Below are 25,932 nucleotides of genomic sequence, written 5' to 3'. Positions count from 1 at the left end.
GGACCGATAAAACTAAATCATATATATTTTGTTATGGGTCTAAAATGCCAGTATATTTTCAATTTGTGGCAAATCGGATAAAAACTACAATTTCTAGAAACCCTAGGAGTTAAATCGGGAGCTCGGTGTAATGGGGGCTATACCAAAACATGGAGGTATACACACCGTATTCAGAACATTTAATTGTAGTTCTAGAATCTAGACCCCAAATCGGAGGGCCGGTTTATAAGGGGGCTATATCAAAACCGATACTCAATATATTCGGCATACCTCTTTATGGTCCTTGAATACCTCTAGCTTTCCAATTTCAGGCAAATTGGATAAAAACTACGGATTCTAGAAACCCAAGAAATAAACCTGGAGATCGGTCTATATGGGGGCTATATCGAAACATGGTCCGATAATCACCATTTTTGGCACATCTCTTTATTTTCCTAGAATACCTCCAGATTTCCAATTTCAGGCAAATTGGGTAAAAACTACGGATTCTAGAAGTCCAAGGAGTAAAATAGGGAGATCGGTCTATATGGGGTCTATATAGAAACACCGGTCTATATGGGGTCTATATCAAAACACCGTGGTGTAATGGAAGCCACCGTGGTGCAATGGTTAGCATAACCACACAAGGTCGTGGGTTCGATTCCTGCTTCGACCGAACACCAAAAAAATTTTCAGCGCTGGATTATCCCACCTCAGTAATGCTGGTGATATTTCTGAGGGTTTCAAAGCTTCTCTTAGTAGTTTCACTGCAATGTGCAATGCCGTTCGGACTCAGCTATAAAAAGGAGGTCCCTTGTCATTGAGCTTAACATGGAATCGGGCAGCATTCAGTGATAAGAGAAGAAATATTGCTTGCCCATAAAGTATATATATTGTGGGTCGTGGTGAAATTCTGAGTCGATGTGAGCATGTCCGTCCGTCTGTCTGTTGAAATCATGCTAACTTCCGAACGAAACAAGCTATCGACTTCAAACTTGGCACAAGTAGTTGTTATTGATGTAGGTCGTATGGTATTGCAAATGGGCCATATCGGCCCACTTTTACGTATAGCCCCCATATAAACGGACCCCCAAATTTGGCTTGCGATTGATCTAAGAGAAGCAAATTTTATCCGATCCGGCTGAAATTTGGTACATGATGTTAGTATATAGTCTCTAATAACCGTGCAAAAATTGGTCCACATGGGTCCATAATTACATATAGCCCCCATATAAACCTATCAACCGATTTGGCTTGCGGAGCCTCGAAGAGAAGCAAAATTCATCCGATCAGGCTGAAATTTGGTATATGGTGTAAGTATATGGTCTCTAATGACCATGCAAAAAATGGTCCCCATCGGTCCATAATTATATATAGCCCCCATATAAACCGATCACCAGATTTGAACTCCGGAGCCTCTTGGAAGACCCAAAGTCATCTGATTCAGTTGAAATTTGGTACGTGGTGTTAATATATGGCCTCAAACACCCATGCAAAAATTGATCGAAATCGGCCCATAATTATATACAGGCCCCATATAAACCCATTCCCAGATTTGACCTTCGGAGCCCCTTGGAAGAGCAAAATTCATCCGAATCGGTTGAAATTTGGTACGTGGTGTTAGTAAGTCGTATCCAACAACCATGCATGAATTGGTTCATATCAGTGCATAACTATATATAGCCCCCATATAAACCGATCCCCAGGTTTCAGCTCCAGTGCATTTTGGAGAAGCAAAATTCATCCGATCTGGTTGAAATTTGGTACGGGGTGGTAGTGTATGATATTTAACAGCCATGCCAAATGTGGTCCATATCAGTCCATAATCATATATAGCCCCCATATAAAACGATCCCGAGATTTGGTTTTGGAGCCTCTTGGGGGAGCAACTTTCATCCGAGTCAGTTGAAATTTGGTACATTGTGCTATTATATGGCCGTTAAAAACCATGACCAGCTAGGTCCATATCGGTCTATAGTTATATATAGCCCTCAGATAAATCGATCCCCAATCACACAAAAATTGATTCATATCGACCCCCATATTTCAATTATGGCTCTCTACCACGTATGGACTAAGTCACAATTTAGAAAACGATGTTAAGAAGTTTTAAGATACCACAACCCAAGTAATTCGATTGTGGATGTCAGTCTTTCGTAGAAGTTTCTATGCAATCCATGGTGGAGGGTACATAAGTTTCGGCCTGGCCGAACTTACGGCCGTATATACTTGTTTTTTTTTTTTTGGTCATGATGCAATTTTAAGCGCCTCAAATAGGCTGTAGTCAAAATTGACGAAGAATGACGTTAGTGTACAAAAAATAAGGATGGTTTTACAGAATTAAAAAAAAAAAATAAAAATTAATATTTTTGGGAAATTTTGTAAAATTTTTAAAAATTTAATTTTCCGTTAAAACAATTTTATTTTAGGGAGTTCAGAGCTAATAGCTTAAAGCATTGAAATTTTTTATATTTAACTTTTTATTTATTTTACAAAAATATTAAATTATAAACCCACTTTAAGCAAAGATTAATTCTTATTAACAAAATTTTATTTTATTCTTTTTTTAGGTAAGTTACAAAGAAACCAATTAACAGTAAGTACGATTTGTTTTTGTTTTTTACTCTCCTGAAAAAAATTGTGAAAACGCCTAGAGTCGCAAAATTCATAAGAATTAGATTATTTTCATAACTTTCTGGGTCAAAATTTGTCCGTTCGTGCGTCTCCTATAAAACAATTTAATATAGGTGCTTTGGAGTATTAAATTTTTGGACCTTCCACCAACTTTATCGTTTCCTTATAAATTTTATTTACAGGATTTTATAAATCCAACAAATAATATATACACATTTACTCACAATTAATTCTCTATCCGAGATAATAGCACCAAATGTTATAGACATCACTGGACCCATTAGGGGTGAGACCAACATAGCAGCTGTGATATTGGGAGCATTGTTCTCGACTAGACCTAAGGCAGCCAAAGAACTGAAATAGAATGTATAAAAAAAAAACAACAACAAAAATATGAAAATTCAAATATCAAAAAATAATCATGAAATTCATCAGGTAAATTTTTAATTAAATTCATATTTTTTTTTTTTTGGGTTTTATTCTGGATGAGATGAGCATGAATTTATAATGAGGTTGGGAAAAAAATTTTGTGAAATCATCAGCACGTATTATACGTGGACAGGCGAGTTTAGTTTAGATTTTAGATTTTTTTCGGGCAAAATCCTTTATTGAACTACAATATCAAAGCTTTAGGCATGCATTCATTTTCTGTGTTCTTTAACCCGAATTAAAAAAACGAATTAAATGACGTGCTAATGTCACTAACACTTCATTTTTCGAACTTACTCAGCCGTCACAATTAAAAGCAGATAGTCAAAGGACAATGAACCCCCAGCACGTACACCATCAACAACCTGTTTTACGGTTAATTTCGATTTAATAGATTCCACAAAATTATTCCATCTAGAGAGTTCTTCACCGTCCATGGCATCACTGGAAGCAAAAGGGGGAAATAAGGATTTAAAAAACGTGTATATAAATATAAACAAAATCACTATGTTTTTCGATGTTTTTTAATTAAAAATTTGTTTCTCGTTTCATATGGTATCTTATTATCCTTGATTTTGCGTTTTTTTTTTTTTGCCTTTTCTAATGTTCTAAATTAGAAATTCCAAAAGATTCAAATCTCTTTCGTTTATTTTGGCCATTTCTCTTTTCTCCATTTGTCTGGCGTTGGCATTTATTTTACATTTATTTTCTCTTAAAAAACAAGAAAGAGGTCACATTTGCATAATAAGATAGCAAATGTCTACCATGACCTATGGGCCAAATACATGTAAATGCATTTAACAACATTTCAATGCAAGTAGTTGTCTGGATGATATCAGTTTTTTTTTTGGGTCACCTAGAAATTACCATTTACAATTTGTTTTTCTGGCCTCGTTTGTTTTTTGTTTCTTCTAAATAAAATGTAAACTTAGTCTAAATGCAATTGCTTACCTCTCATCTTCCACCACAGTTAAGGCATCATAACTAACGCTGCAGGGTAAAACGCTGGAATAATAATAGAAATACATATAAATGAGTTAACAACAACAAAAACAAAGCATAGTGAATAAATCCACCACAAAGAAAATATTGTTATGGATTTATGGATAAATGTATAGCAAATCGAATAATAAAGTTTTGTTTTTTTATATAATTCCTCTTAGAAAAATTAATACAAAATGTAATTATAATTATTAATTCCTCTCTAGTGTGCTTGCTCATTCCTCACATTTATTTGTGTGATGGATTTCCCCACCACATGTGGTGAGAACTCTTCTATGATCAAGAAAAAAGAGATAGAGAGAGAGAGAAGTTAAAGAATCCGTTGAACCAGAATGATTGTAAACAATTTACGAAATAAATTCATGACTGATACCAATACACACACACACCTACAGATAAAAAATCCCATTTTGTTGTAATTAGTGTGTAAACACAACTATGAGAAAAGGCGATAGGCGAAAACATATTTGAATGTATATCTCATGGAGACCACATCGAGGGAGCTTTACCATATATTTGTGTGAGAGATTTCCCCACCACATGTGGTGAGAACTCTTCTAAGATCAAGAAAAGAGAGAGAGAAGAAGTGATAGAATCCATTGAGCCAGAATAATTGTAAACGATTTACGAAATAAATTCATGACTGATTCCAATACATACGTACACACATACAGATGACAAATCCCATTTTATTGTAAATACCATTTTGTGTAAACACAACCATAACAATGGGCGATAGTCGAATACTTATTTTAATGTATATCTCATGGACAGTGATTTGAGGTAACTTTACCATATATTTGTGTGAAAGATTTTACCACCACATATGGTGAGAATTCTTTTAAGTTAGAAAAGAGAGGGAGTGAGAAGAAGTGAATGAAACTATAGAACTAGACTGATTGAATTGAATACACAGTTTGTGTAAACACAAACATGGCGATAGTCGGTAGGCGAAAATTTATTTATATGTTTATCTCATAGATTATTTGGTTATACGTGACGGAATATTGCCAAGGCTAAGGGGCTATATCCAAATTAAATTCTTATTATTATAATTCATTGCCCGCGAATAATATAGTCTAAGTGAGCCCGATGTATCAGGCTCACTTAGACTATTCAGTCCATTGTGACACCACAGTGGTGAACTTCTCTCTTATCACTGAGTGCTGCCCGATTCCATGTTAAGCTCAATGACAAGGGACCACCTTTTTATAGTCGAGTCCGAACGGTGTTCCACATTGCAGTGAAACCACTTAGAGAAGCCTAGAAACCCCAGCAATATCACCAGCATTACTGAGGTGTGATAATCCACCGCTGAAAAACTTTTTGGTGTTCGGTCGAAGCAGGAATCGAAACCACGACCTTGTGTATGCAAGGCGGTCATGCTAACCATTGCACCACGGTGGCTCCCTTTGCGATAGTAACTTGCTTTTATGACACTCTTGTATTAGAAATCATCTAAATTAAGTCTTTATACGAGCCTGCTGACATCAAAAGGTCAATATATGATCTCATAAATCCAGTAATAGGGACATTTAAGGGCTCATAATTTATACTAGGATCCTCGGACTCTCCCTCAATAAAAACGAGAAATACGAGCAGCGGGTGACAATACGAGGGCGTAAATTGATCTTGCTTTATTCCTGATTTGGGCAATGTGTCCTTATTCGACTCTTGCTGTATACAAAAAAGATAATATTCCATATTTATATGGAATATTATCAAAATTTTATTTTCATAGGAATTTTTCCAAATTTTAGTTCTATAGAGAATTTTGTCAAAACTTTATTTCTATAAAAGATTTTATCAAAATTTTATTTCTATAGAAGATTTTATCAAAAATTTAATTTCTATAGAAAATTTTGTCAAAATTTTATTTTTATAAAAAATTTTGTCAAAATTTTATTGCTATAAAAAATTTTGTCAAAATTTTATTTCTATAAATAATTTTGTCAAAATTTAATTCTATAGAAAATTTTGTAAAAGTTTTATTTATATAAAAAAAAATAAAAAATTTTTTATAGAAAATTTTGTCAAAATTTTATTTCTATAGAAAATTTTATCAAAAATTAAATTTTTATAGAAAATTTTGTCAAAATTTTATTTCTATAGAAAATTTTGACAAAATTTTATTTCTATAGAAAATTTTGTCAAAATTTTATTTCTATAGAAAATTTTGTCAAAATTTTATTTCTATAGAAAATTTTTTAAAAATTTTATTTATATAAAAAATTGTGTCAAAATTTTATTTCTATAGAAAATTTTGTCAAAATTTTATTTCTATAGAAAATTTTATCAAAATCTTTCTTCTACAGAAAATTTTGTCAAAATTTTTATTCCATAGAAAATTTTGTCAAAATTGTATTTCTATAGAAAATTTTGTCAAAATTTTATTTCTATAGAAAATTTTGTCAAAATTTTATTTCTATAGAGGATTTTTACCAAAGTTTTATTTCTATAGAAGATTTTATAAAAAATTTAATTTCTAAAGAAAATTTTGTCAAAATTTTATTTATATAAAAAATTGTGTCAAAATTTTATTTCTATAGAAAAGTTTGTTAAAATTTTATTTCTATAGAAAATTTTGTCAAAATTTTATTTCTACAGAACATTTTGTCAAAATTTTATTCCTATAGAAAATTTTGTCAAAATTTGATTTCTATAGAAAATTTTGTCAACATTTTATTTTCATAGCAAATTTTGTCAAAATTTTATTTCTATAGAAAATTTTGTCAAAATTTTATTTCTATAGGAGATTTTGTCAAAATTTTATTTCTATAGAAGATTTTATCAAAATCTTATTTTTATAGAAGATTTGATCAAAAAATTAATTTCTATAAAAAATTTTGTCAAGATTTCATTTCTATAGAAATTTTTGTCAAAATTTTATTTCTATAGAAAATTTTGTCAAAATTTTATTTCTATAGAAAATTTTGTCAAAATTTTATTTTTATAGAAAACTAGCGTAACCCGGCCCGATTCGCTGCGCCTCCCGAAGCATATTTTCGTTAACTTAATCAACCATATCCTTAGATCTGAAAACAAATTCGAAAAGATTTGAACTCTTTTAAAGGGTATGGTCAGGGGACAAAAACTGGTACAAAAACGGAAGTACTGATTATTCACTCCATGGTTTTTACAACTTCATGTAAATTTAAGTTTTTTTACTTAAAAAAGTCTGGCAGAAGCCTGTGGAAAAATCATAAAATTATGTACCGAGTTCCCATTTATCGACAATCTTCTACTTTCTATTTTCAAAAAATCGGGCAGAAGGGAACCCCCTCCTTCGCTCCTCCCCGACCAGATATCGTAAATTCACATACCCTATATTCATTTCACAAACTACCCAAGGTTAGATTTTGTTCTATTTTTTTAAAGGGAGGTCACTTTCTCTGCAAGTTTGCAAAAATCCATTTTCCCGCTTTTCCGTTGAAACTTTTCTTGAATTTTCTATATCTATAAACCTCACAGAGCCCGACACCTTTTCAACGTCAAACCGTGGAAATCAGCTCGTGTGTTCTGGGGTTGCATCAGAGATGACGCTATATATAATAAAGATTTTCTCGCTTTTCCGTTGAAACTTTTCTTGAATTTAGCTATAAACCTTACGGAGCCCGAGACCTTTCCAACGAATGCAAAACCGTGGAAATCGGTTCGAGCGTTCTGGAGTTATTGCGTCAGGAAGGAAAATCCGGCTTATTTTTATATATTCGATTTTGTTAAAGTTCCAAAAAGCGCGATATTTTCAGCTAACAAGCAAGTTTTCTGTCTTAAAATGTGGTCATCACTTTTCGAATAATTTCACAATTTTTTACCATTTTGTCGGACACTTTTGAATGCCATGCAACACTGCCACGATATCACGGTAACGAGCAATGGTATGAGAAACAAACGATCTAATCACACTTAAATTTTGGAGGGTTCTAACGATAGTCACTATTGGTTTTGTATACAATCATAAAGCAATCGAATAATTTTAGTTCTGAATGCAATAAATCTAAATGTTTTTGAAATAATATCACCCTGTATCTAGATGCTCATACCAACTATTGATAATCGATTTCAATCGATTTTCATGTCTCCAATAGTGGAGACTTTGGAGGCTTATAGTACCTAGCATAACAGCCTATTAAATCGAATATTCAATGCTAATGTGCTACTAAAACTAATCCTCTTTCTCCTTGGTTTTATAGTTGCAGTCCACTGGCATAAAAGCTTGCTATGCATTTTCTACCACTCTCTCTCTCTCTCTTTCTCTATCGCTCTAGCTTTTCTTAAAAGAATTTTATGTGGCCATTTCAACAACAGTTCTGGCCTTCAACCTTATCTAGAAAAGCATTTGAGAGCAAAGGCTTCATATAAACTGTCAACAACACCCATAAATGGTGAGAACACATTTCATGTTCTGACAACTGATAAGAATGGCCACTTAAAAGCCCATATCAAAGAAGAACTTTTGCACTCGACCACCACCAACACCAACAGCCGCAATGGAAAGCACTAAGGTAGCCTGCGAAAAATGCTGCAGGTGGCATAAAATGGCTTGTATCCTTTGAAATAAATGTCTGGTCATGTTGTCTTTTGCACTTTGGAACAATAGAATGTCAACATCATCGTCGTCGTCGTCGTAGTTGTCTCTTGAAGGTCCAAGACAGTGTCATCATCATAGCCATAGACAGTGGGATTTTCTTGCACTTTGCTCTTAGTTAACAATGCACACAGAGACACAGAGAGAAGAAGAGAACCAATCACATTTACACACACTTATACTTACACCCCCACTATGTACTTGAGACTGTTCTGGTTATTGTCTACTCGGATTTCTTTCTTTCTATTGTTGCAAAAGTTTCCTTATTGGGTTTTCTTCTTACTTTATGATCTCTTTGGTGCAATGTAGACAATTTTGACTCAACTTACCTGACACTGGAATTCAATTTAGTGCCAATACCCAGTTCCGTTAAACAATGCAATGTGGTCTCGCATGGTTCACCCGATTGCAAGGGAAAGACGACGTGATGGAAATAACCTTTTTTACTCGTTGTCCAGGTTACATGCTCAATATCCAATTTAACCAATAACTCTTCAAGGACCTATGGACATGGAAGATTAGTGGGATCACAAAAACAAAAAATGTAAAGAAAAGAAGTGAAATGAAGAGAATAAGAAGAAGAATGTTGGTTATGATATATGAGAGTTATTGTGTACGTAGATGTATGAATGTGAATGTTGAAGTAAAAAATATCTCTTCACTTAGAATGATATGTGTGAGAGGGCAAAATTGAGGATTTCTTTTGGGAATTTTAAGACGATAGTAAAATACACGCCAGAAAATCTACACAGTGTAGGCGAAAGGTCTTTTAGTATTTCTAATCAAAATTCAACCAATTTTTTATATTTTTGTACTGGAAATTATTGAGTTTTATATACGTAATTTTGTATGACCAATTCTGCCTTTAGTCAATAACCTTTCTTAGTTTTTCATTCAAAGAATAATTCCTTTATATAAAATGGTCTTTAAATTCTTTCAACTTTTCTCCCTATAGGCATTGAAGACACGGTTGCCACGCTAGCCACAAACAATCTATCAAAATTTGGGGAAAATTTTACGAAAAACTACCAAACAAAACAAAATTTTTGTACATAATTGTATTACTATAGAAGATATTGTCCAATCTTTTTTTTTAATTTTATTTCTATAGAAAATTATGCCAAGATTTTATTTCTATAGAAAATTTTGTGAAAATTGTATTTCTACAGAAAATTTTGTCAACATTTTAAATTCAGGCATTTCACTAAACTCAAAGTGAACCACACTAGAACCTTCCGAAAAAGATTTATGATAACCGCCCTTTGCCTAAATAGATTTGTACAAACATATTGTAAAAATTTATTTCTATTGAAATTTTTTCACAATTTTATTTCCATAGAATATTTTGTCAAAATTTTATTTCCATATCAGAGTTTGTCAAAATTTTATTTCCATAGAAGAGTTTGTCAAAACTTTATTTCAGTACAAAATTTTGTCAAAATTCTATCTTTATACAAAATGTTCTCAAAATCTTATTTCCATACGAGAGTTTGTCAAAATTGTACTTCTATGAAAAATTTTGTCAAATTTGTATTTCCATAGAAAATTTTGTTAAAATTGTATTTCCATAAAAGAGCTTTTTAAAATTTTATTTCTATAGAAAATTTTGTCAAAATTCTATTTTATAGAATTTTTTTTTTAATTTTATTTCTATAGAAAATTTTTTCAAAATTTTGTCTCTATAGAAAATATTGTCAACATTTTCTCTATAGACAATTTTGTCAAAATTTTATCTCTATAGAAAATTTTGTCAAAATTTTATCTCTATCGAAAATTTTTTCAAAATTTTATCTCTATAGAAAATTTTGTCAAAATTTTATCTCTATTGAAAATTTTGTCAAAATTTTATCTCTATTGAAAATTTTGTCAAAATTTTATATCTATTGAAAATTTTGTCAAATTTTTGTTCCTTTAGAAAATTTTATCAAAATTTTATTTTTCTAGAAAATTTCGTCAACATTTTTGTTTTTTATAGAAAATTTTGTAAAAATTTTATTTCCATAGAAGAGTTTGTCAAAATTTTATTTGTATAGAAAATTTTGTCAAAATTTTATTTCTCTAGAAAATTTTGTCGAAATTTTATATCTATAGAAAATTTTGTCAAAATTTTATCTCTATAGAAAATGTTGTCAAAATTTTATCTCTATAGAAAATTTTATCAAAATTTTATTTTTATCGAAAATTTTGTCAAAATTTTATCTCTATAGAAAATTTTGTCAAAATTTTATATCTACGGAAAATTTTGTCAAAATTTTAGCTCTATTGAAAATTTCGTCAAAATTTCATTTCTATAGCAAATTTTGTCAATTTTTTATTCCTTTAGAAAATTTTTTAAAAATTTTAGTTTTATAGAAAATTTCGTCAACATTTTTGTTTTTTATAGAAACTTTTATCAAAATTTTATTTTTTTTTTGTAAATTTTGTCAAAATTTTATTTCTATAGAAAATTTTATCAACATTTTATTTTTGGTAAATTTTTGTCAAAATTTTATTTCTATAGAAAATTTAGCCAAAATCCTATTTCTATAGAAAACTTTGTCAAAATATTATTTCCATAGAAGAGATTGTTAAAATTTTGCTGCTACAGAAATTTTTATTTTCTATAAAAAAATTTGAAAAAATATTTAGAAAATTTAGTTGGAGGGGAATTTTTTAAAAAACTATTCTACCATTTTTGGTAGAATTCTACAAACCCCGTTATTAAGGTCATTCTATCACGTAAATCCTTAGATAATCATCCATAATTTCAATTTTTCTTTAAGTTCTTGAAAAGTTTTCTTTTTTGTCAAAAAAAAGTTTGTCAAAATTTTGTCTCTATAGAAAATATTGTCAACATTTTCTCTATAGAACATGTTGTCAAAATTTTGTTTCTATAGAAAATTTTGTCAAAATTTTATCTCTATCGAAATTTTTTTCAAAATTTTATCTCTATCGAAATTTTTTTCAAAATTTTATCTCTGTAGAAAATTTTGTCAAAATTTTATCTCTATTGAAAATTTTGTCAAAATTTTATTTCTGTAGCAAATTTTGTCAGATTTTTGTTCCTTTAGAAAATTTTATCAAAATTTTATTTCTGTAGCAAATTTTGTCAAATTTTTGTTCCTTTAGAAAATTTTATCAAAATTTTATTTTTCTAGAAAATTTTTGTTTTTTATAGAAAATTTTGTAAAAATTTTATTTCCATAGAAGAGTTTGTCAAAATTTTATTTGTATAGAAAATTTTGTCAAAATTTTATTTCTCTAGAAAATTTTGTCGAAATTTTATATCTATAGAAAATTTTGTCAAAATTTTATCTCTGTAGAAAATTTTGTCAAAATTTTATATCTATAGACAATTTTGTCAAAATTTTATCTCTATAGAAAATGTTGTCAAAATTTTATTTCTATAGAAAAGTCAAGAAATTTTGTCAAAATTTGATCTCTATAGAAAATTTTGTCAAAATTTTATATCTATAGAAAATTTTGTCAAAATTTCATTTCTATAGTAAATTTTGTCAAATTTGTATTCCTTTAGAAAATTTTGTAAAAATTTTATTTTTATAGAAAATTTCGTCAACATTTTTGTTTTTTATAGAAAATTTTATCAAAATTTTTTTTTTTTGTAAATTTTGTCAAAATTTTATTTCTATAGAAAATTTTATCAAAATTTTATTTTTTTAAATTTTTGTCAAAATTTTATTTCTGTAGAAAATTTTGCCAAAATCTTATTTCTATAGAAAATTTTGTCAAAATATTATTTCCATAGAAGAGATTGTTAAAATTTTGCTGCTATAGAAATTTTTTTCAATTTTTTTTTTCTATAAAAAATTTTGAAAAAATATTAAGAAAATTTAGTTCCTCTCCAAAAATCTACCAAAATATCAAAAATTTTACTATTCTGCCAAACTATTCTACCATTTTTGGTAGAATTCTACGAACTCCGTGCTTAAAGGTCATTCTATCACGTAAATCCTAATCATCCATAATTTCAATTTTCTTTTAAGTTCTTGAAGAGTTTTCTTTTTTTGCCAAGCACAACTTTTCCACGAACTCTCTACCAATCCTATAGGAAACCAAAAAAAAAAAACTGAAAATCATTCTCGTCAATATATTTTGTCAACACCAAATTTCCTAACATTTGTTCTCTTATTTTGAAGATAAATGAAAAACCAAAATGTTCACACACATGAAGGGATGATAAAAAAGTATTTGCTTGCCTAGTTCGTTTTTTTTGTCTGTCACTTACCTTTTCCAAGGGTATAATGGCATTACCCTTTAGGTCCGTCATCACTGTGGTGATAGCCCCAACACCACTACCGCCACCACCTCCTTCCCCATGGGGACGATTATGACCACCAGGCCGTGATACTCCACCACCTCTACCTTTTACTCCATATCCTATGGCAGGAGCAGATGGCATACCAATGCCAGCTGCACGTCGGTATTTAGGTGCATGCTTGTCACGTAGTTCGACTTCAAGTCTTAATATGGCGTTGTTATTTTCCGGAAGATTGATGTTCAGGTTGTTATTACCACCACCAGTGCCGCCGCCGCCGCCACCACCACCAAGTCCTGGCTTGGTTACTATATTGTGGACCGGTAGATTTTGAGTTGACAATTCTTGATTGGTGGTACCTGTGAATGAGAATGCCAAAATACCAATCACGTACACATGAGAATAGGACAATAGGATAAAAAGATATAAACTCATGGTCGTCATGCAACTCCCAGTGGTAAACTGGTCGTTATGTGGTCGCATTAAGTACTCCGGTTAAAAATAAAAGGGTGGAGCAATTAGGAGAAAAAATTCTTCAAGGTATTTAACTAACTAAAGGTATAAATATTAAAACTTTTAAATAAACATAAAAAATAAAAAAAATATAAAATAATAAATACTAAAAATATAAAAATGTTGACAAAATTTTTCAATAGAAATAAAATTTTGACAATATTTTTTATATCAATAAAATGTCGACAAAATTTTCTGTAGAAATACAATATTGACAAATTTTCTACAGAAATAAAATTTTGACATTAATTTCTATAGAAATAAAATTTTGTCAAAATTTTCTAAGACATAAAAGTTTTACAATATTTTCTATAGAAATACAATTTTGCCAATATTTTGTATAGAAATAAAACTTTGACAAAATTTTCTATAGTTAAAAAATGTTGATAAAATTTTCTATAGAAAACGTCAAAATTTTTTATAGAAATAAAATTTTGACAACATTTTCTATTGAAATAAAATCTTGATAAAATTTCCCATACAAATAAAGTTTGCAAAATTTTCTATAGAAATAAAATTTTAACAATATTTCCTATAGAAATAAAATTTTGAAAAAATATTCTACAGAAACTAAATTTTGACTAAATTTTCTATAGAAATCAAAGTTTTGACACAATTTTCTATAAAAATAAAATTTTGACAAAAGTTTCAATAGGAATAAAATTTTGCCAAAATTTTCTGTAGAAATAAAATTTGGACAAAATTTTCTATAGAAATAAAATTTTGATAAAATTTTCTATAGAAATAAAATTTTGATAAAATTTTCTGTAGAAATAAAAACTTTACAATATCTTCTATAGAAATAAAATTTTGACAAAATTTTCTATAGAAATAGATATTTTACAATATTTTCTATAGAAATAAAGTTTTGGCAAAATTTTCTATAGAAATAAAATGATGACAAAATGTTCTATAGAAATACAATTTTGACAATATTTTGTATAGAAATAAAACTTTGACAAAATTTTCTATAAATAAAAAAATTTTAATAAAATTTTCTATAAATAAAAAAATTTTAATAAAATTTTCTATAGAAATAAAATTTTGACAAAATTTTCTATTGAAATAAAATTTTCACCAACTTTTCTTTTGAAATAAAATCTTGATAAAATTTTCTATATAAATAAAGTTTGACAAAATTTTGTATAGAAATAAAACTTTGACAAAATTTTCTATAAATAAAAAATTTTGATAAAATTTTCTAAAGAAATTTAATTTTGACTAAATTTTCTATAGAAATCAAAGTCTTGACACAATTTTCTATAGAAATAAAGATTTGACAAAAATTTTAATAGAAATAAAATTTTTACAAAATTTTCTGTAGAAATAAAATATTGACAAAATTTTCTATAGAAACAAATTTTTGATAAAATTTTCTATAGAAACAAAATTTTGATAAAATTTTCTGTAGAAATAAAACCTTTACAATATCTTCTATAGGAATAAAATTTTGACAAAATTTTCTATAGAAATAAAAATATTACAATATTTTCTATAGAAATAAAGTTTTGGCAAAATTTTCTATAGAAATAAAATGATGAAAAAATTTTCTATAAAAATACAATGTTGACAATATTTTTATAGAAATAAAACTTTGACAAAATTTTCTATAAATAAAAAATTTGATAAAATTTTCTATAGAAATAAAATTTTGACAAAATTTTCTATTGAAATAAATTTTTCACAAAATTTTCTATTGAAATAAAATCTTGATAAAATTTCTTATAAAAATAAAGTTTGACAAAATTTTCTATAGAAATAAAATTTTGACAAGATTTGCTAAAGAAATAAAATTTCGACAAAATTTTCTATTAAAATAAAATCTTGATAAATTTTCCTATAAAAATAAAGTTTGACAAAATTTTCTTTAGAAATAAATTTTTAACAATATTTTCTACAGAAATAAAATTTTGACAAAATTTTTTATAGAAATAAAATTTTGAGAAGAATGTTCGATAGAAATAATATTTTGACAATATCTTCTATAGAAATAAAATTTTGACAAAATTTTCTATAGAAATAAAACTTTTACAATATTTTCTATAGAAATAAATTTTCGACAAAATTTTCTATAGAAATAAAATGCTGACAAGAATTTCTATAAGAGTAAAATTTTTACAAAATTTTCTATGCAAATAAAATTTTGAGAAAACTTGCTTAAGGAATAAAATTTTGACAAAATGTTCTATAGAAATAAAATGATGACAATATTTTGTATAGAAACAAAGCTTGGACAAAATTTTCTATAGATAAAAAAATTTTGATAAAATTTTGATATAAGAATAAAGTTTGACAAAATTTTCTATAGAAATAAAATTTTAACAATATTTTCTATAGAAATAAAATTTTGACAAAAATGTTATTTTGACAAAATTTTCTATAGAAATAAAATTCGGGCAAGATTTTCTATAAAAAATATAGAAAAAAAATGTTAACAAAATTTTCTATAGAAATAAAATTTTGACAAAATTTTCTAAAGAAATAAAATTTTGACAAATTTTTCTATAGAAATAAAAATTTTACAATATCTTCTATAGAAAAAAAATTTCGACAAAATTTTCTATAGAAATAAAATGATGACAATATTTTGTATAGAAATAAAACTTTGACAAAATTTTCTGTAGATAAAAAAATTTTATAAAAATTTCTTAGAAAACGTTGTCAAATTTTCTATAGAAATAAAATTTTGACAAAATTTTCTATTGAAATAAAATTTTCACAAAATTTTCTATTGAAATAAAATCTTGATAAAATTTCCTATAAAAATAGAGTTTGACCAAATTTTCTATAGAAATAAAATTTTAACAATATTTTCTATAGAAATAAAATTTTAACAATATTTTCTATAGAAGTAAAATTTTGACAAAATTTTCTATAGAAATAAAATTTTACAATATCTTCTATAGAAATAAAATCTTGACAAAATTTTCTATAGAAATAAAATTTTGACAAAATATTCTATAGAAATAAAAATTTTACAATATTTTCTATAGAAATAAAATGATGACAATATTTTGTATAGAAATAAAACTTTGACAAAATTTTCTGTAGATAAAAAATTCTGATAAAATTTTCTATAGAAAACGTTGTCAAAATTTTCTATAGAAATAAAATTTTGACAAAATTTTCTATGGAAATAAAATTTTCACAAAATTTTCTATTGAAATAAAATTTTCACAAAATTTTCTGTTGAAATAAAATCTTGATAAAATTGCCTATAAAAATAAAGTTTGACATAATTTTCTATAAAAATAAAATGTTAACAACATTTTCTATAGAAATAAAATTTTAACAATATTTTCTATAGATATAAAATTTTGACAACTTTCTATAGAAATAAAATTTTGTCAAAAATGTTATTTTTGTTATTTTGTTATTTTAAATTCTCTATGAAAACAAAATTCGTGCAAGATTTGCTATAAAACATATAGAAAAAAATTTTTTTGACAACATTTTCTATAGAAATAAAATTTTGACAAAATTTTCTATAGAAACAAAATTTTTACAACATTTTCTATAGAAAAAAAATTTACAAGATTTTCGAAAGAAATAAAATATTGACAAGAATTTCTATAAGAGTAAAATGTTTACAAAATTTTCTATACAAATAAAATTTTTAGAAAACTTGCTTAAGAAATAAAATTTTGACAAATTTTTCTATAGGGACATAATTTTTAAAATACTTTAATTTGAAATAAAATTTTGACAAAATTTTCTATAGAAATTGCAATCATGATCATTTAAATCTCTTTTTTAAATGAAATCAATTGTCTTTTTTACTTCTAATTATCAACGACCCACCCTATTGTATATTGACATGTGAATAATGTTAGAGTTTATTGCTTTAAATATGTGTGCATACGTGTTTATGACATATCTCATATATGTATCTACGTGCTCATGTAAAATATCTTAAGATCAATGGCTTACAGGTATGCGTGCACATGTGTGAGCGAGTATGTGAGCTCTTCTGTGTAGATTTTAATGCTCTTGGTTTGTTTTGTGTGCATGTAACTGAGATGATTGTGATTAAACGACCATGATTTTTGTGTTATTGTTATCTCACTCTCTCACTCTATCTCTCTCGTTTACAAATGAATTTTAGAGAAATTCTTACAAAATCTTACCCCACGATGATGGAGTAATTAAAATTTCTTGTCATATTATTTATCAGTTTTTTTTGTAGTAATAATTCAATCATTATAGAATTTAGAAGAATTTAAGTCACACAGTTGGGTATTATTAAAAAGATTCATTTTCTGCGAACTATCTAAATTTTTGAGAGTAAGTTTTTATACTCTTCTGCAGTATGGAGAGTGTATTTGATTTAATATGAACAGGGAGCTTATTAGCACTTCTTTCTCCAAATGAAGAGACTATGCTCTAGTGGTTTTTATGGATGGACAATAATAAAAATAAGTATATACATGGATCTATGGTAGATCTGCACTTAGCAGCTTTTCCAACAAATCCAATTAATTTTCTCGGTGTTTTCTTTCCATGTCATTTATTATAATACTTGATAAGAATATTAGAAACGCATTACCACACACCTTATATCGTTAGCATCATTTATCATTATTTTTTGAAGTTCTTTTTTTCCGTTTCTCGACTCCTTGTTGTAGTTTTTCTTCGCATTTTTTTTCTTTTTGTATATTAGCTTATGTCACACCATAATGAAAAGACCATGTTACATGTCATCGTAGGATGTAAAGCATCTTTAACCCAAATAACAAACAAGAAAAAAAAACGAACTTGAATAGTTTAAGTGGCAATTTTCCCTAATCGCACATAAAACTTTTTAGCTTCCCCCCTATTGATTGATATGACATGAATTTAGCCCAGGCATTTACTCTTGCCGTTGGCTTCAGCAAATATCCAGCTTCTCGTCAATGACACTGTGATTGTAAGGAAATAGTTTTGCGGATTGCTTGTCGTGGTTATGTGACCACCAAAAAAGGCAAAAAGTTACAATTGTTTGGGCAAGGCTAAATGTCATTGATAAATCTATGATGGATGGTGGTCATGTTGAAGAGAAAGAGAGCGGGAGAGAGAGAGTGTTTGTGAGAGCTAAAGGGGCAAGAAAATAAAGCAGAGAACTTAATTTTTGGTAACTTGGTGATTTGGTTTTTCTCTATGAGAAAATTAAACCGCTACTTCAATATTTCTTATTGTGGAGAAAAACCAAAAAGTCAAATACTATGATTATTATTGATGGTCCTCTTCAAGTGGTCACAATGAAGGACATCATGTATACACACACACATACGGCTTTCATTATTTGGTGAATATGATTGAACGAATTTCGTGCCATAGGTTTTAATAAATAGGATTATGAAAGCAAAAAAAAAACAAGATTGTGTTGTGGAAGAGAAATTATATCAAATTTATAATAAATCACATTTTACCAATGAAAGGGGTGTTTTTCAAAAAAAGAGAACGGATTAAAGATTATGAAGCTCATTAATGACATATTTTCATAATACCATATTAAATACTAGGAAATCCCATTATGCTTGACAATGGTTTATAGTTACAAAAAATAATTTTTGTTTTTTATATTGAGGACTTATATTTCAATAAAAAATTCTTTTCCCAGAAAGTATAACAGGAAAATGGAAAATATCGTCAAATATAATTCACCATCAAAATATCACATAAGTTGATGGTTCTCATGATAGCTAGATTTTTAGCCAATCGTATTCGAAATCAATTTTTTCTTTATTTATTTAATCGAAATTTAGCCACAGTTGCCACAGTTGGTAGAATTCTACAAAAAATGGTAGATTTGTTACTGTTTGGTGGATTCGTAGAATTCTTAATGTTTTGGTAGATTTTGCAAAATATTTCTCTATAGAAATAAAAATTTTATAAAAGTTTCTATAGAAATAAAAATTTTATAAAAGTTTCTATAGAAATACAATTTTGTTAAAATTTTTAATATAAACTAAATTTTGGCAAAATTTCTTATAGAATTCAAGTTTGAGAAAATTTTCGATAGAATTACAAATTCGACAAAATTTTCTATAAAAATAAAATTTTTCCAAATTTTTCTACAGAAATAAAATTTTGACAAAATTTTTTTTTTTTTAAATAAAATTTGGAAAAAAAATTATGTTTAAATTAAATTTTTAGAAAAATTCCAATAGAAATACAAATTTGACAAAATTTCTATAGAAATAACATTTTGTCAGAATTTTCGATAGAGAAATAATAGGAATAAAAATTGTATACAATTTTCTATAGAAATAAAATTTTGCAAAATAGTATGTTTTGGTTTGGTAGTTTTTTGGTAAAATTTTCTCCAAATTTTGGAGGATTATTTTTGGCACGAATGGCAGCCGTGAATTCACCACTTGAACATTACAGTTCATGGTAGTAACACGATTTACCCACTACACACAAATTTTGTTGCATATTTTTAGGCAGTCCAATTAAAAACATTCTCGTTTGCGAAGGGAAAAAATTTTTCTAAATTCCAATATTTAGTAAAGGTGAACAAATTATTAAATGTCACAACAAAAGGTGGTGTCTATTTAAGACGTGGATTTTAATGTCGAGTCACTGCCCAGCAAAAAAAGTTCTTCCAAAGGCACAACTTTAAAAGCACTTCCAGAAGATGTACTCCCAATGATGTTCTTTATTTTAACTTCCCAGGAAGTTCTTTTAATTCAATTTTTTATAACTTGTTTTTTTTCATACTTTTAATGGGTAATTATAACTTTTTTGCTTCAAATAGGTTAAAAACAGAGTAAGAATTCATAAAACGGTACAAATCATTTAAATTTTGTCGAAAAAATGCTAAATCCAATCTGAAAAAATTATGAATTTTTGAAAATATTTGTGGTCAAACGTATCCGACAAGCGTTAGGATCCATTAAAAATTATAAAAATTATTTATTTGACAAAATATCACAGAATTTTTTAATTTACATCCAAACCATTGAATTCGGATCACACCTAAAGAAGTGATGCAAATTCAGTGCAACGGCCGTTGAAATGGAGGACTTCAACCATATGACAAGCCCATGTTAAATTCATTGCTTCTGCGTCAATTTTGCACCACTTCCGGATCCAAAAAGAAAATTTTGATTACTTTTTTGGCGACGCTTTGTTTGCTGGGTGGTTCACCTGTTCAGTCCAAGAATATGTTTGATACACAATTGGGTGCAAAGATGTCCCCACGGGCAGATAAATATTGGTTGATTCTCACCTTAATAACTATAGAACAGTCGATTACGTATAAGATATACGGTTTGGCTGATATGTAATGGAACGAAGTAAGGCCCTATATTTTAATTTATTTATTTTTTTAATTTTATCGTTCAATTTGTTCGAATTGGTGTTCTATGACACGATTTATAGCCTTCAAATGGCCGACAAAGCCATCAGACACTGCAAGAATGTGAAGAAAAATTTGCCAAAATTTGATTTCTATAGAATATTTGGTTCAAATTTTATTTCTATAGAAAATTTTGTCAATATTTTATTTCTATAGACAATTTGGCAAAATTTTATTTCTATAGAAATTTTGTCCAAATTTTATTTCTATCGAAAATTTTATCAAAATTCTATTTCTATAGAAAATTGTGTAAAAATTTTAGTTCCATATAATTTTTTTTTGCAAAATTTTATTTCTATAGAAATTTTGTCCAAATTTTATTTCTATAGAAGATTTTATCAAAATTTTTTTCTATAGAATATTTTCCCCAAATTTTATTTCTATAGAAAATTTTGTAAAAAATTTTATTTCTGTAAAAAAATTTGTCAACATTTTATTTCTATAGAAAATTTTGCCAATTTGTTTTGCTATAGAAATTTTTTCCAAAATTTTATTTCTGTACAAAATGTTCCCAAAATTGTATTTCTATCGAAAATTTTGTCAAAATTTTATTTCTATTGAAAATTTTGTCCAAATTTTATTTCTGTAAAAAAATGTGTCAAAATGTTATTAAATTTTGTGAAAATTTTATTTCTATATAAAATTTTTTCAAATTTGTATATATGAAAATTTTGTATAAATTTTATTTCTATAAAAAATTTTGTTAACATTTTATTTTCTATAGAAGATTTGGTCAAAATTTTATTTCTACAAAAGTTTTTGTCGACATTTTATATTCTATAGAAATAAAATAAAATTTTGTCCAAATTTTATTTATATATAAATTTTTTTCAAAATTTTCTTATCTATAGAAAATTTATTTCTATAGAAAATTTTCTGAAAATTTTATTTCTATAGAATATTTTGTCCAAATGTTATTACTGTAAAAAATTGTGTCAAAATGTTATTAAATTTTGTGAAAGTTTTATTTCTATATGAAATTTTCTCAATTTTATTTCTCTTGAAAATTTTGCCAAAATTTTATTACCTATAGAAGATTTGGCCAAAAATTTATTTCTATAAAAGATTTTGTTGAAATTTTATTTCCTATAGAAATAAAATGTTGTCCAAATTTTATTTCTATATATACTTTTTCAAAATTCTATTTCTATAGAAAATTTTCTCAAAATTTTATTTCTATAGAAAATTTTGTCCAAATTTTATTACTGTAAAAAATTGTGTCAAAATATTATTAAATTTTGTGAAAATTTTATTTCTATATAAAATTTTCTCAATTTTGTATTTCTATAGAAAATGTTGTCACAATTTTATTTCTCTTGAAAATTTTGTCCAAATTTTATTACCTATAGAAGATTTGGTCAAAAATTTATTTGTATAAAAGATTTTGTCGAAATTTTAATTCCCATAGAAATAAAATAAAATTTTGTCTAAATTTTATTTCTATATACATTTTTTTCAAAATTTCTTATTTATAGAAAATTTTTTCAAAATTCTATTTCTATAAAAAATTTTATCAAAATTTTATTTCTATAGAAAATTTTCTCAAAATTTTATTACTGTAAAAAATTGTGTTAAAATGTTATTAAATGTTGTGAAAATTGTATTTCTATATAAAATTTTCTCAAATTTGTATTTCTATAGAAAATGTTGTCACAATTTTTTTTTTCTCTTGAAAATTTTGTCAAAATTTTATTTCCTATAGAAGATTTGGTCAAAAATTTATTTCTATAAAAGATTTTGTCGAAATTTTATTTCCTACAGAAATAAAATAAAATTTTGTCCAAATTTTATTTCTATATACATTTTTTCGATTTTTTTATCTATAGAATTTTTTTCAAAATTCTATTTCAATAGAAAATTTTCTCAAAATTTTATTTCTATAGAAAATTTTGTCCAAATTTTATTACTGTAAAAAATGGTGTAAAAATATTATTAAATTTTGTGAAAATTTTATTTCTATATAAAATTTTCTCAATTTTGTATTTCTATAGAAAATGTTGTCACAATTTAATTTCTCTTGAAAATTTTTTAAAAATTTTATTTCATGCAGAAGATTTGGTAAAAAATGTATATCTATAAAAGATTTTGTCGAAATTTTATTTCCTACAGAAATAAAATAAAATGTTGTCCAAATTTGATTTCTATATATTTTTTTTATCTATAGAAAATTTTTTCAAAATTCTATTTCTATAGAAAATTTTCTCAAAATTTTATTTCCACCTAAAACTTTCTCAAAGTGTATTTCTATAGAAATTTTTTGTAAAATTTTATTTTTATAGACAATTTTGTGAAAATTTTATTTCTATGGATAATTTTGTGAAAATTTTATTTCCACCTAAAACTTTCTCAAAGTTGTATTTCTATAGAAATTTTTTGCAAAATTTTATTTTTATAGACAATTTTGTGAAAATTTTATTTCTATAGAAAATTTTGTAAAAAATTTTTTACCTATAGAAAATTTTTTCAAAATTGTATTTCTATAGAAATTTTTTTCATAATTTTATTTCTACATAAAACTTTCTCAATGTTGTATTTCTATAGAATTTTTGTTGCAAAATTTTATTTCTATAGAATTTGTTTGCAAAATTTTGTGAAAAATTTATTTCTATAGAATTTTTTTTTTCAAAATTTTATATCTATAGAAATGTTTTTCAAGATTGTATTTCTATCGAATTTTTTTTTTCAAGATTGTATTTCTATGAAAAATGGTGTCACAATTTGGTTTCTATAAAAAAATTAGTCAAAATTTTATTTCTATAGAAAATTTCGTCAAAATTTTATTTCTATAGAAAATTTTCCCAACATTTTATTCCTACAAATAATTTTCCCAACATTTTATTTCCCTACAAAATTTTCCAAGAATTTTATTTCTGTAGAAAAAAAAAATTAGTCAAAATTTTATTTCTATAGAAAATTTCGTCAAAATTTTATTTCTATAGAAAATTTTCCCAACATTTTATTCCTATAGAAAATTTTACCAACATTTTATTTCTCTACAAAATTTCCCAAAAATTTTATTTCTGTAGAAAAGTTGTCAAAATTCTATATTTATAGAAGGTTATATCAAACATTTTGCCTACATTTTATTCCTATAGAAAATTTTACCAACATTTTATTTCTCTACAAAATTTTCCAAAAATTTTATTTCTATAGAAAAGTTGTCAAAATTCTATATTTATAGAAATTTTCCAAGAATTTTATTTCTGTAGAAAAAAAAAATTAATCAAAATTTTATTTCTATAGAAAATTTCGTCAAAATTTTATTTCTATAGAAAATTTTCCCAACATTTTATTCCTATAGAAAATTTTACCAACTTTTTATTTCTCTACAAAATTTCCCAAAAATTTTATTTCTGTAGAAAAGTTGTCAAAATTCTATATTTATAGAAGGTTATATCAAACATTTTGCCTACATTTTATTCCTATAGAAAATTTTACCAACATTTTTTTTCTCTACAAAATTTTCCAAAAATTTTATTTCTACACAAAATTTTCTCTACGTCAAAATTTTTGTCTTTCTTATTTTTTTTTCTCAAATAATCCTTATAAGCTTTTTAAGCTCTTTCTAATAACCAATCTTATTATGCCATAATATATCTTACACTATCAACAACTCCTAAAAGTATGCTCATTATTTTTTTTTTTTTTATATAACCTGAAGTGGTCATGTCGCAAAAGTTACGCTAAGTATTAATTAAAGTTCTGATGACATTTTTACTTTATTAATCAATTGTTAAGGCTTACAATGCCTTCAGGCCAACACACATAAAGACACACGCACAAACACACACACATAAACAAGTTCTCAAACACACTTTCACACTTGGCAATACTTTTGTATATAGGAAAGCAACAAATTAATATTAATACAGCCTAAAAGTATACATTACTTTTTGGCACTTGAAAGCCAAACATATAAAATAACAGCAAAAAAGTTTTCATTTGGGTGTTTGTTGACATTTCGAGTTGTCCCCTTGGTTGACTTCATCCATGAATGGCCAAAGTCAAAGGTTTGGAGAAGATGGAATGGATGGTGAGGATATAAATGGACGGACAAAAATCCAAGTACATACCATAATAAAGCTCACGCTCGAAATTAGCTGTTGGCACAACAATTAAAAATACCACACCCGGCATTGTCACTTGAAATTACTCCTGTTGGCACAAACACATACACACACACGGAGAGACAGCCTTTCGTTCTTCCTGTATTTCCGGTTTGGGGGGGTGGGGTTTGACACTTTGTTTCACTTTCCTCCAGCGGCTTTCAATTCTAGTCCCAAAGACCAGAACCTGATTTTTGGTATGTTGCGTTATATTTGCTGATGCTGCTGCTGAAAACAGAAGAACGAACAGTCATGCATATAAATTTTTGTTGGCAAATTAATTTCTCGTTTATTATGTCACCCAGTTTATGTTACACATAGCGGGCAATTAAACTTGCTCTGCAAATTTTTCATTTTCTATATCAGGCCTGTAGTAAAATGACGACACAAAATATTGAATTTAATTTTTGTGTTTATAATGGTTATAAAAAAATTTAAAAAATTATAGCATATTTTTAGGGTGGGTTTCAATAACAAAAAAATTAAAGGGAATTTCATTGAAGGGTTTTTTTACCGTAAATACTTGCCTAATATATCCCACATTTTTATGATATTGCCAACCAAAATTCATTACCTTTGACTTGAGATTTATTATTTATTATATTTATAAATAAATTTATGATGTAGTAACTTATGGTAATATTTTTTTTCTCTATAGCCTACATATAGGTGTTTTATAAAAAACAGAAGTATTATTCATGGCATACATTTAGGCCCTAACGAAAAAAAATACTCCTCATATTATGAATAATATTGACCTAAAGCGGCTGCGGTGACGGCTTTAGAATGTAATAAAGCATGTCATGTTCATGTCTTGCCAGCTATGTTATTTGTCATTAAATCATTCATTATGCCATGACTTGACGGTCGGAAAACCAGCAAACTCATCACCATTATAACATAGTCTATCTTTTGGGACTTTAATGATGCGTAATATATTTGCAGGCTTTCATCACAGCATTGCGTGTTTAAATGGAATTTTACTGCACCATTTATGTTGGTGGTGGAGAAGTGGGGGGATTGAACATTTCTTTAAAGGCCAGTTAAATTTTAATGTTAGGTAATTGTTTTTGTTTTTTCTTTA

At 26.8% G+C, this 25,932-nt stretch overlaps 2 protein-coding genes across 3 annotated transcripts in view; one reads left to right on the top strand and one right to left on the bottom strand.

Moving 5' to 3' along the window:
• Positions 1–25,932, top strand: part of LOC142223481 (uncharacterized) — a 525,017-nt gene that overhangs the window by 204,851 nt on the left and 294,234 nt on the right. The gene's annotated exons all lie outside the window — the stretch shown is intronic.
• LOC142223482 (uncharacterized) overlaps positions 1–25,932 on the bottom strand; it is a 146,205-nt gene that overhangs the window by 113,056 nt on the left and 7,217 nt on the right. The window contains exons 2-7 of one of the 2 annotated variants that reach the window (XM_075293367.1): positions 24,816–25,076; positions 12,858–13,246; positions 8,962–9,134; positions 3,994–4,047; positions 3,340–3,486; positions 2,838–2,967 (exon numbers count right to left, since the gene is read on the bottom strand). In XM_075293367.1, coding sequence (XP_075149482.1) covers positions 2,838–2,967; positions 3,340–3,486; positions 3,994–4,047; positions 8,962–9,134; positions 12,858–13,246; positions 24,816–24,879 — 957 coding nt within the window. In that variant the 5' untranslated portion in view covers positions 24,880–25,076. The remainder of the gene's footprint in view (positions 1–2,837; positions 2,968–3,339; positions 3,487–3,993; positions 4,048–8,961; positions 9,135–12,857; positions 13,247–24,815; positions 25,077–25,932) is intronic. The other variant, XM_075293368.1, reaches the window with a different exon arrangement.

The sequence above is a fragment of the Haematobia irritans genome, chromosome 2 (genome assembly GCF_050003625.1).
Source record: "Haematobia irritans isolate KBUSLIRL chromosome 2, ASM5000362v1, whole genome shotgun sequence".
NCBI lineage: Eukaryota > Metazoa > Arthropoda > Insecta > Diptera > Muscidae > Haematobia > Haematobia irritans.
The sequence above is the reverse complement of the archived record's forward strand: the minus strand, read 5'-3'. Positions and strand labels throughout refer to the sequence as shown.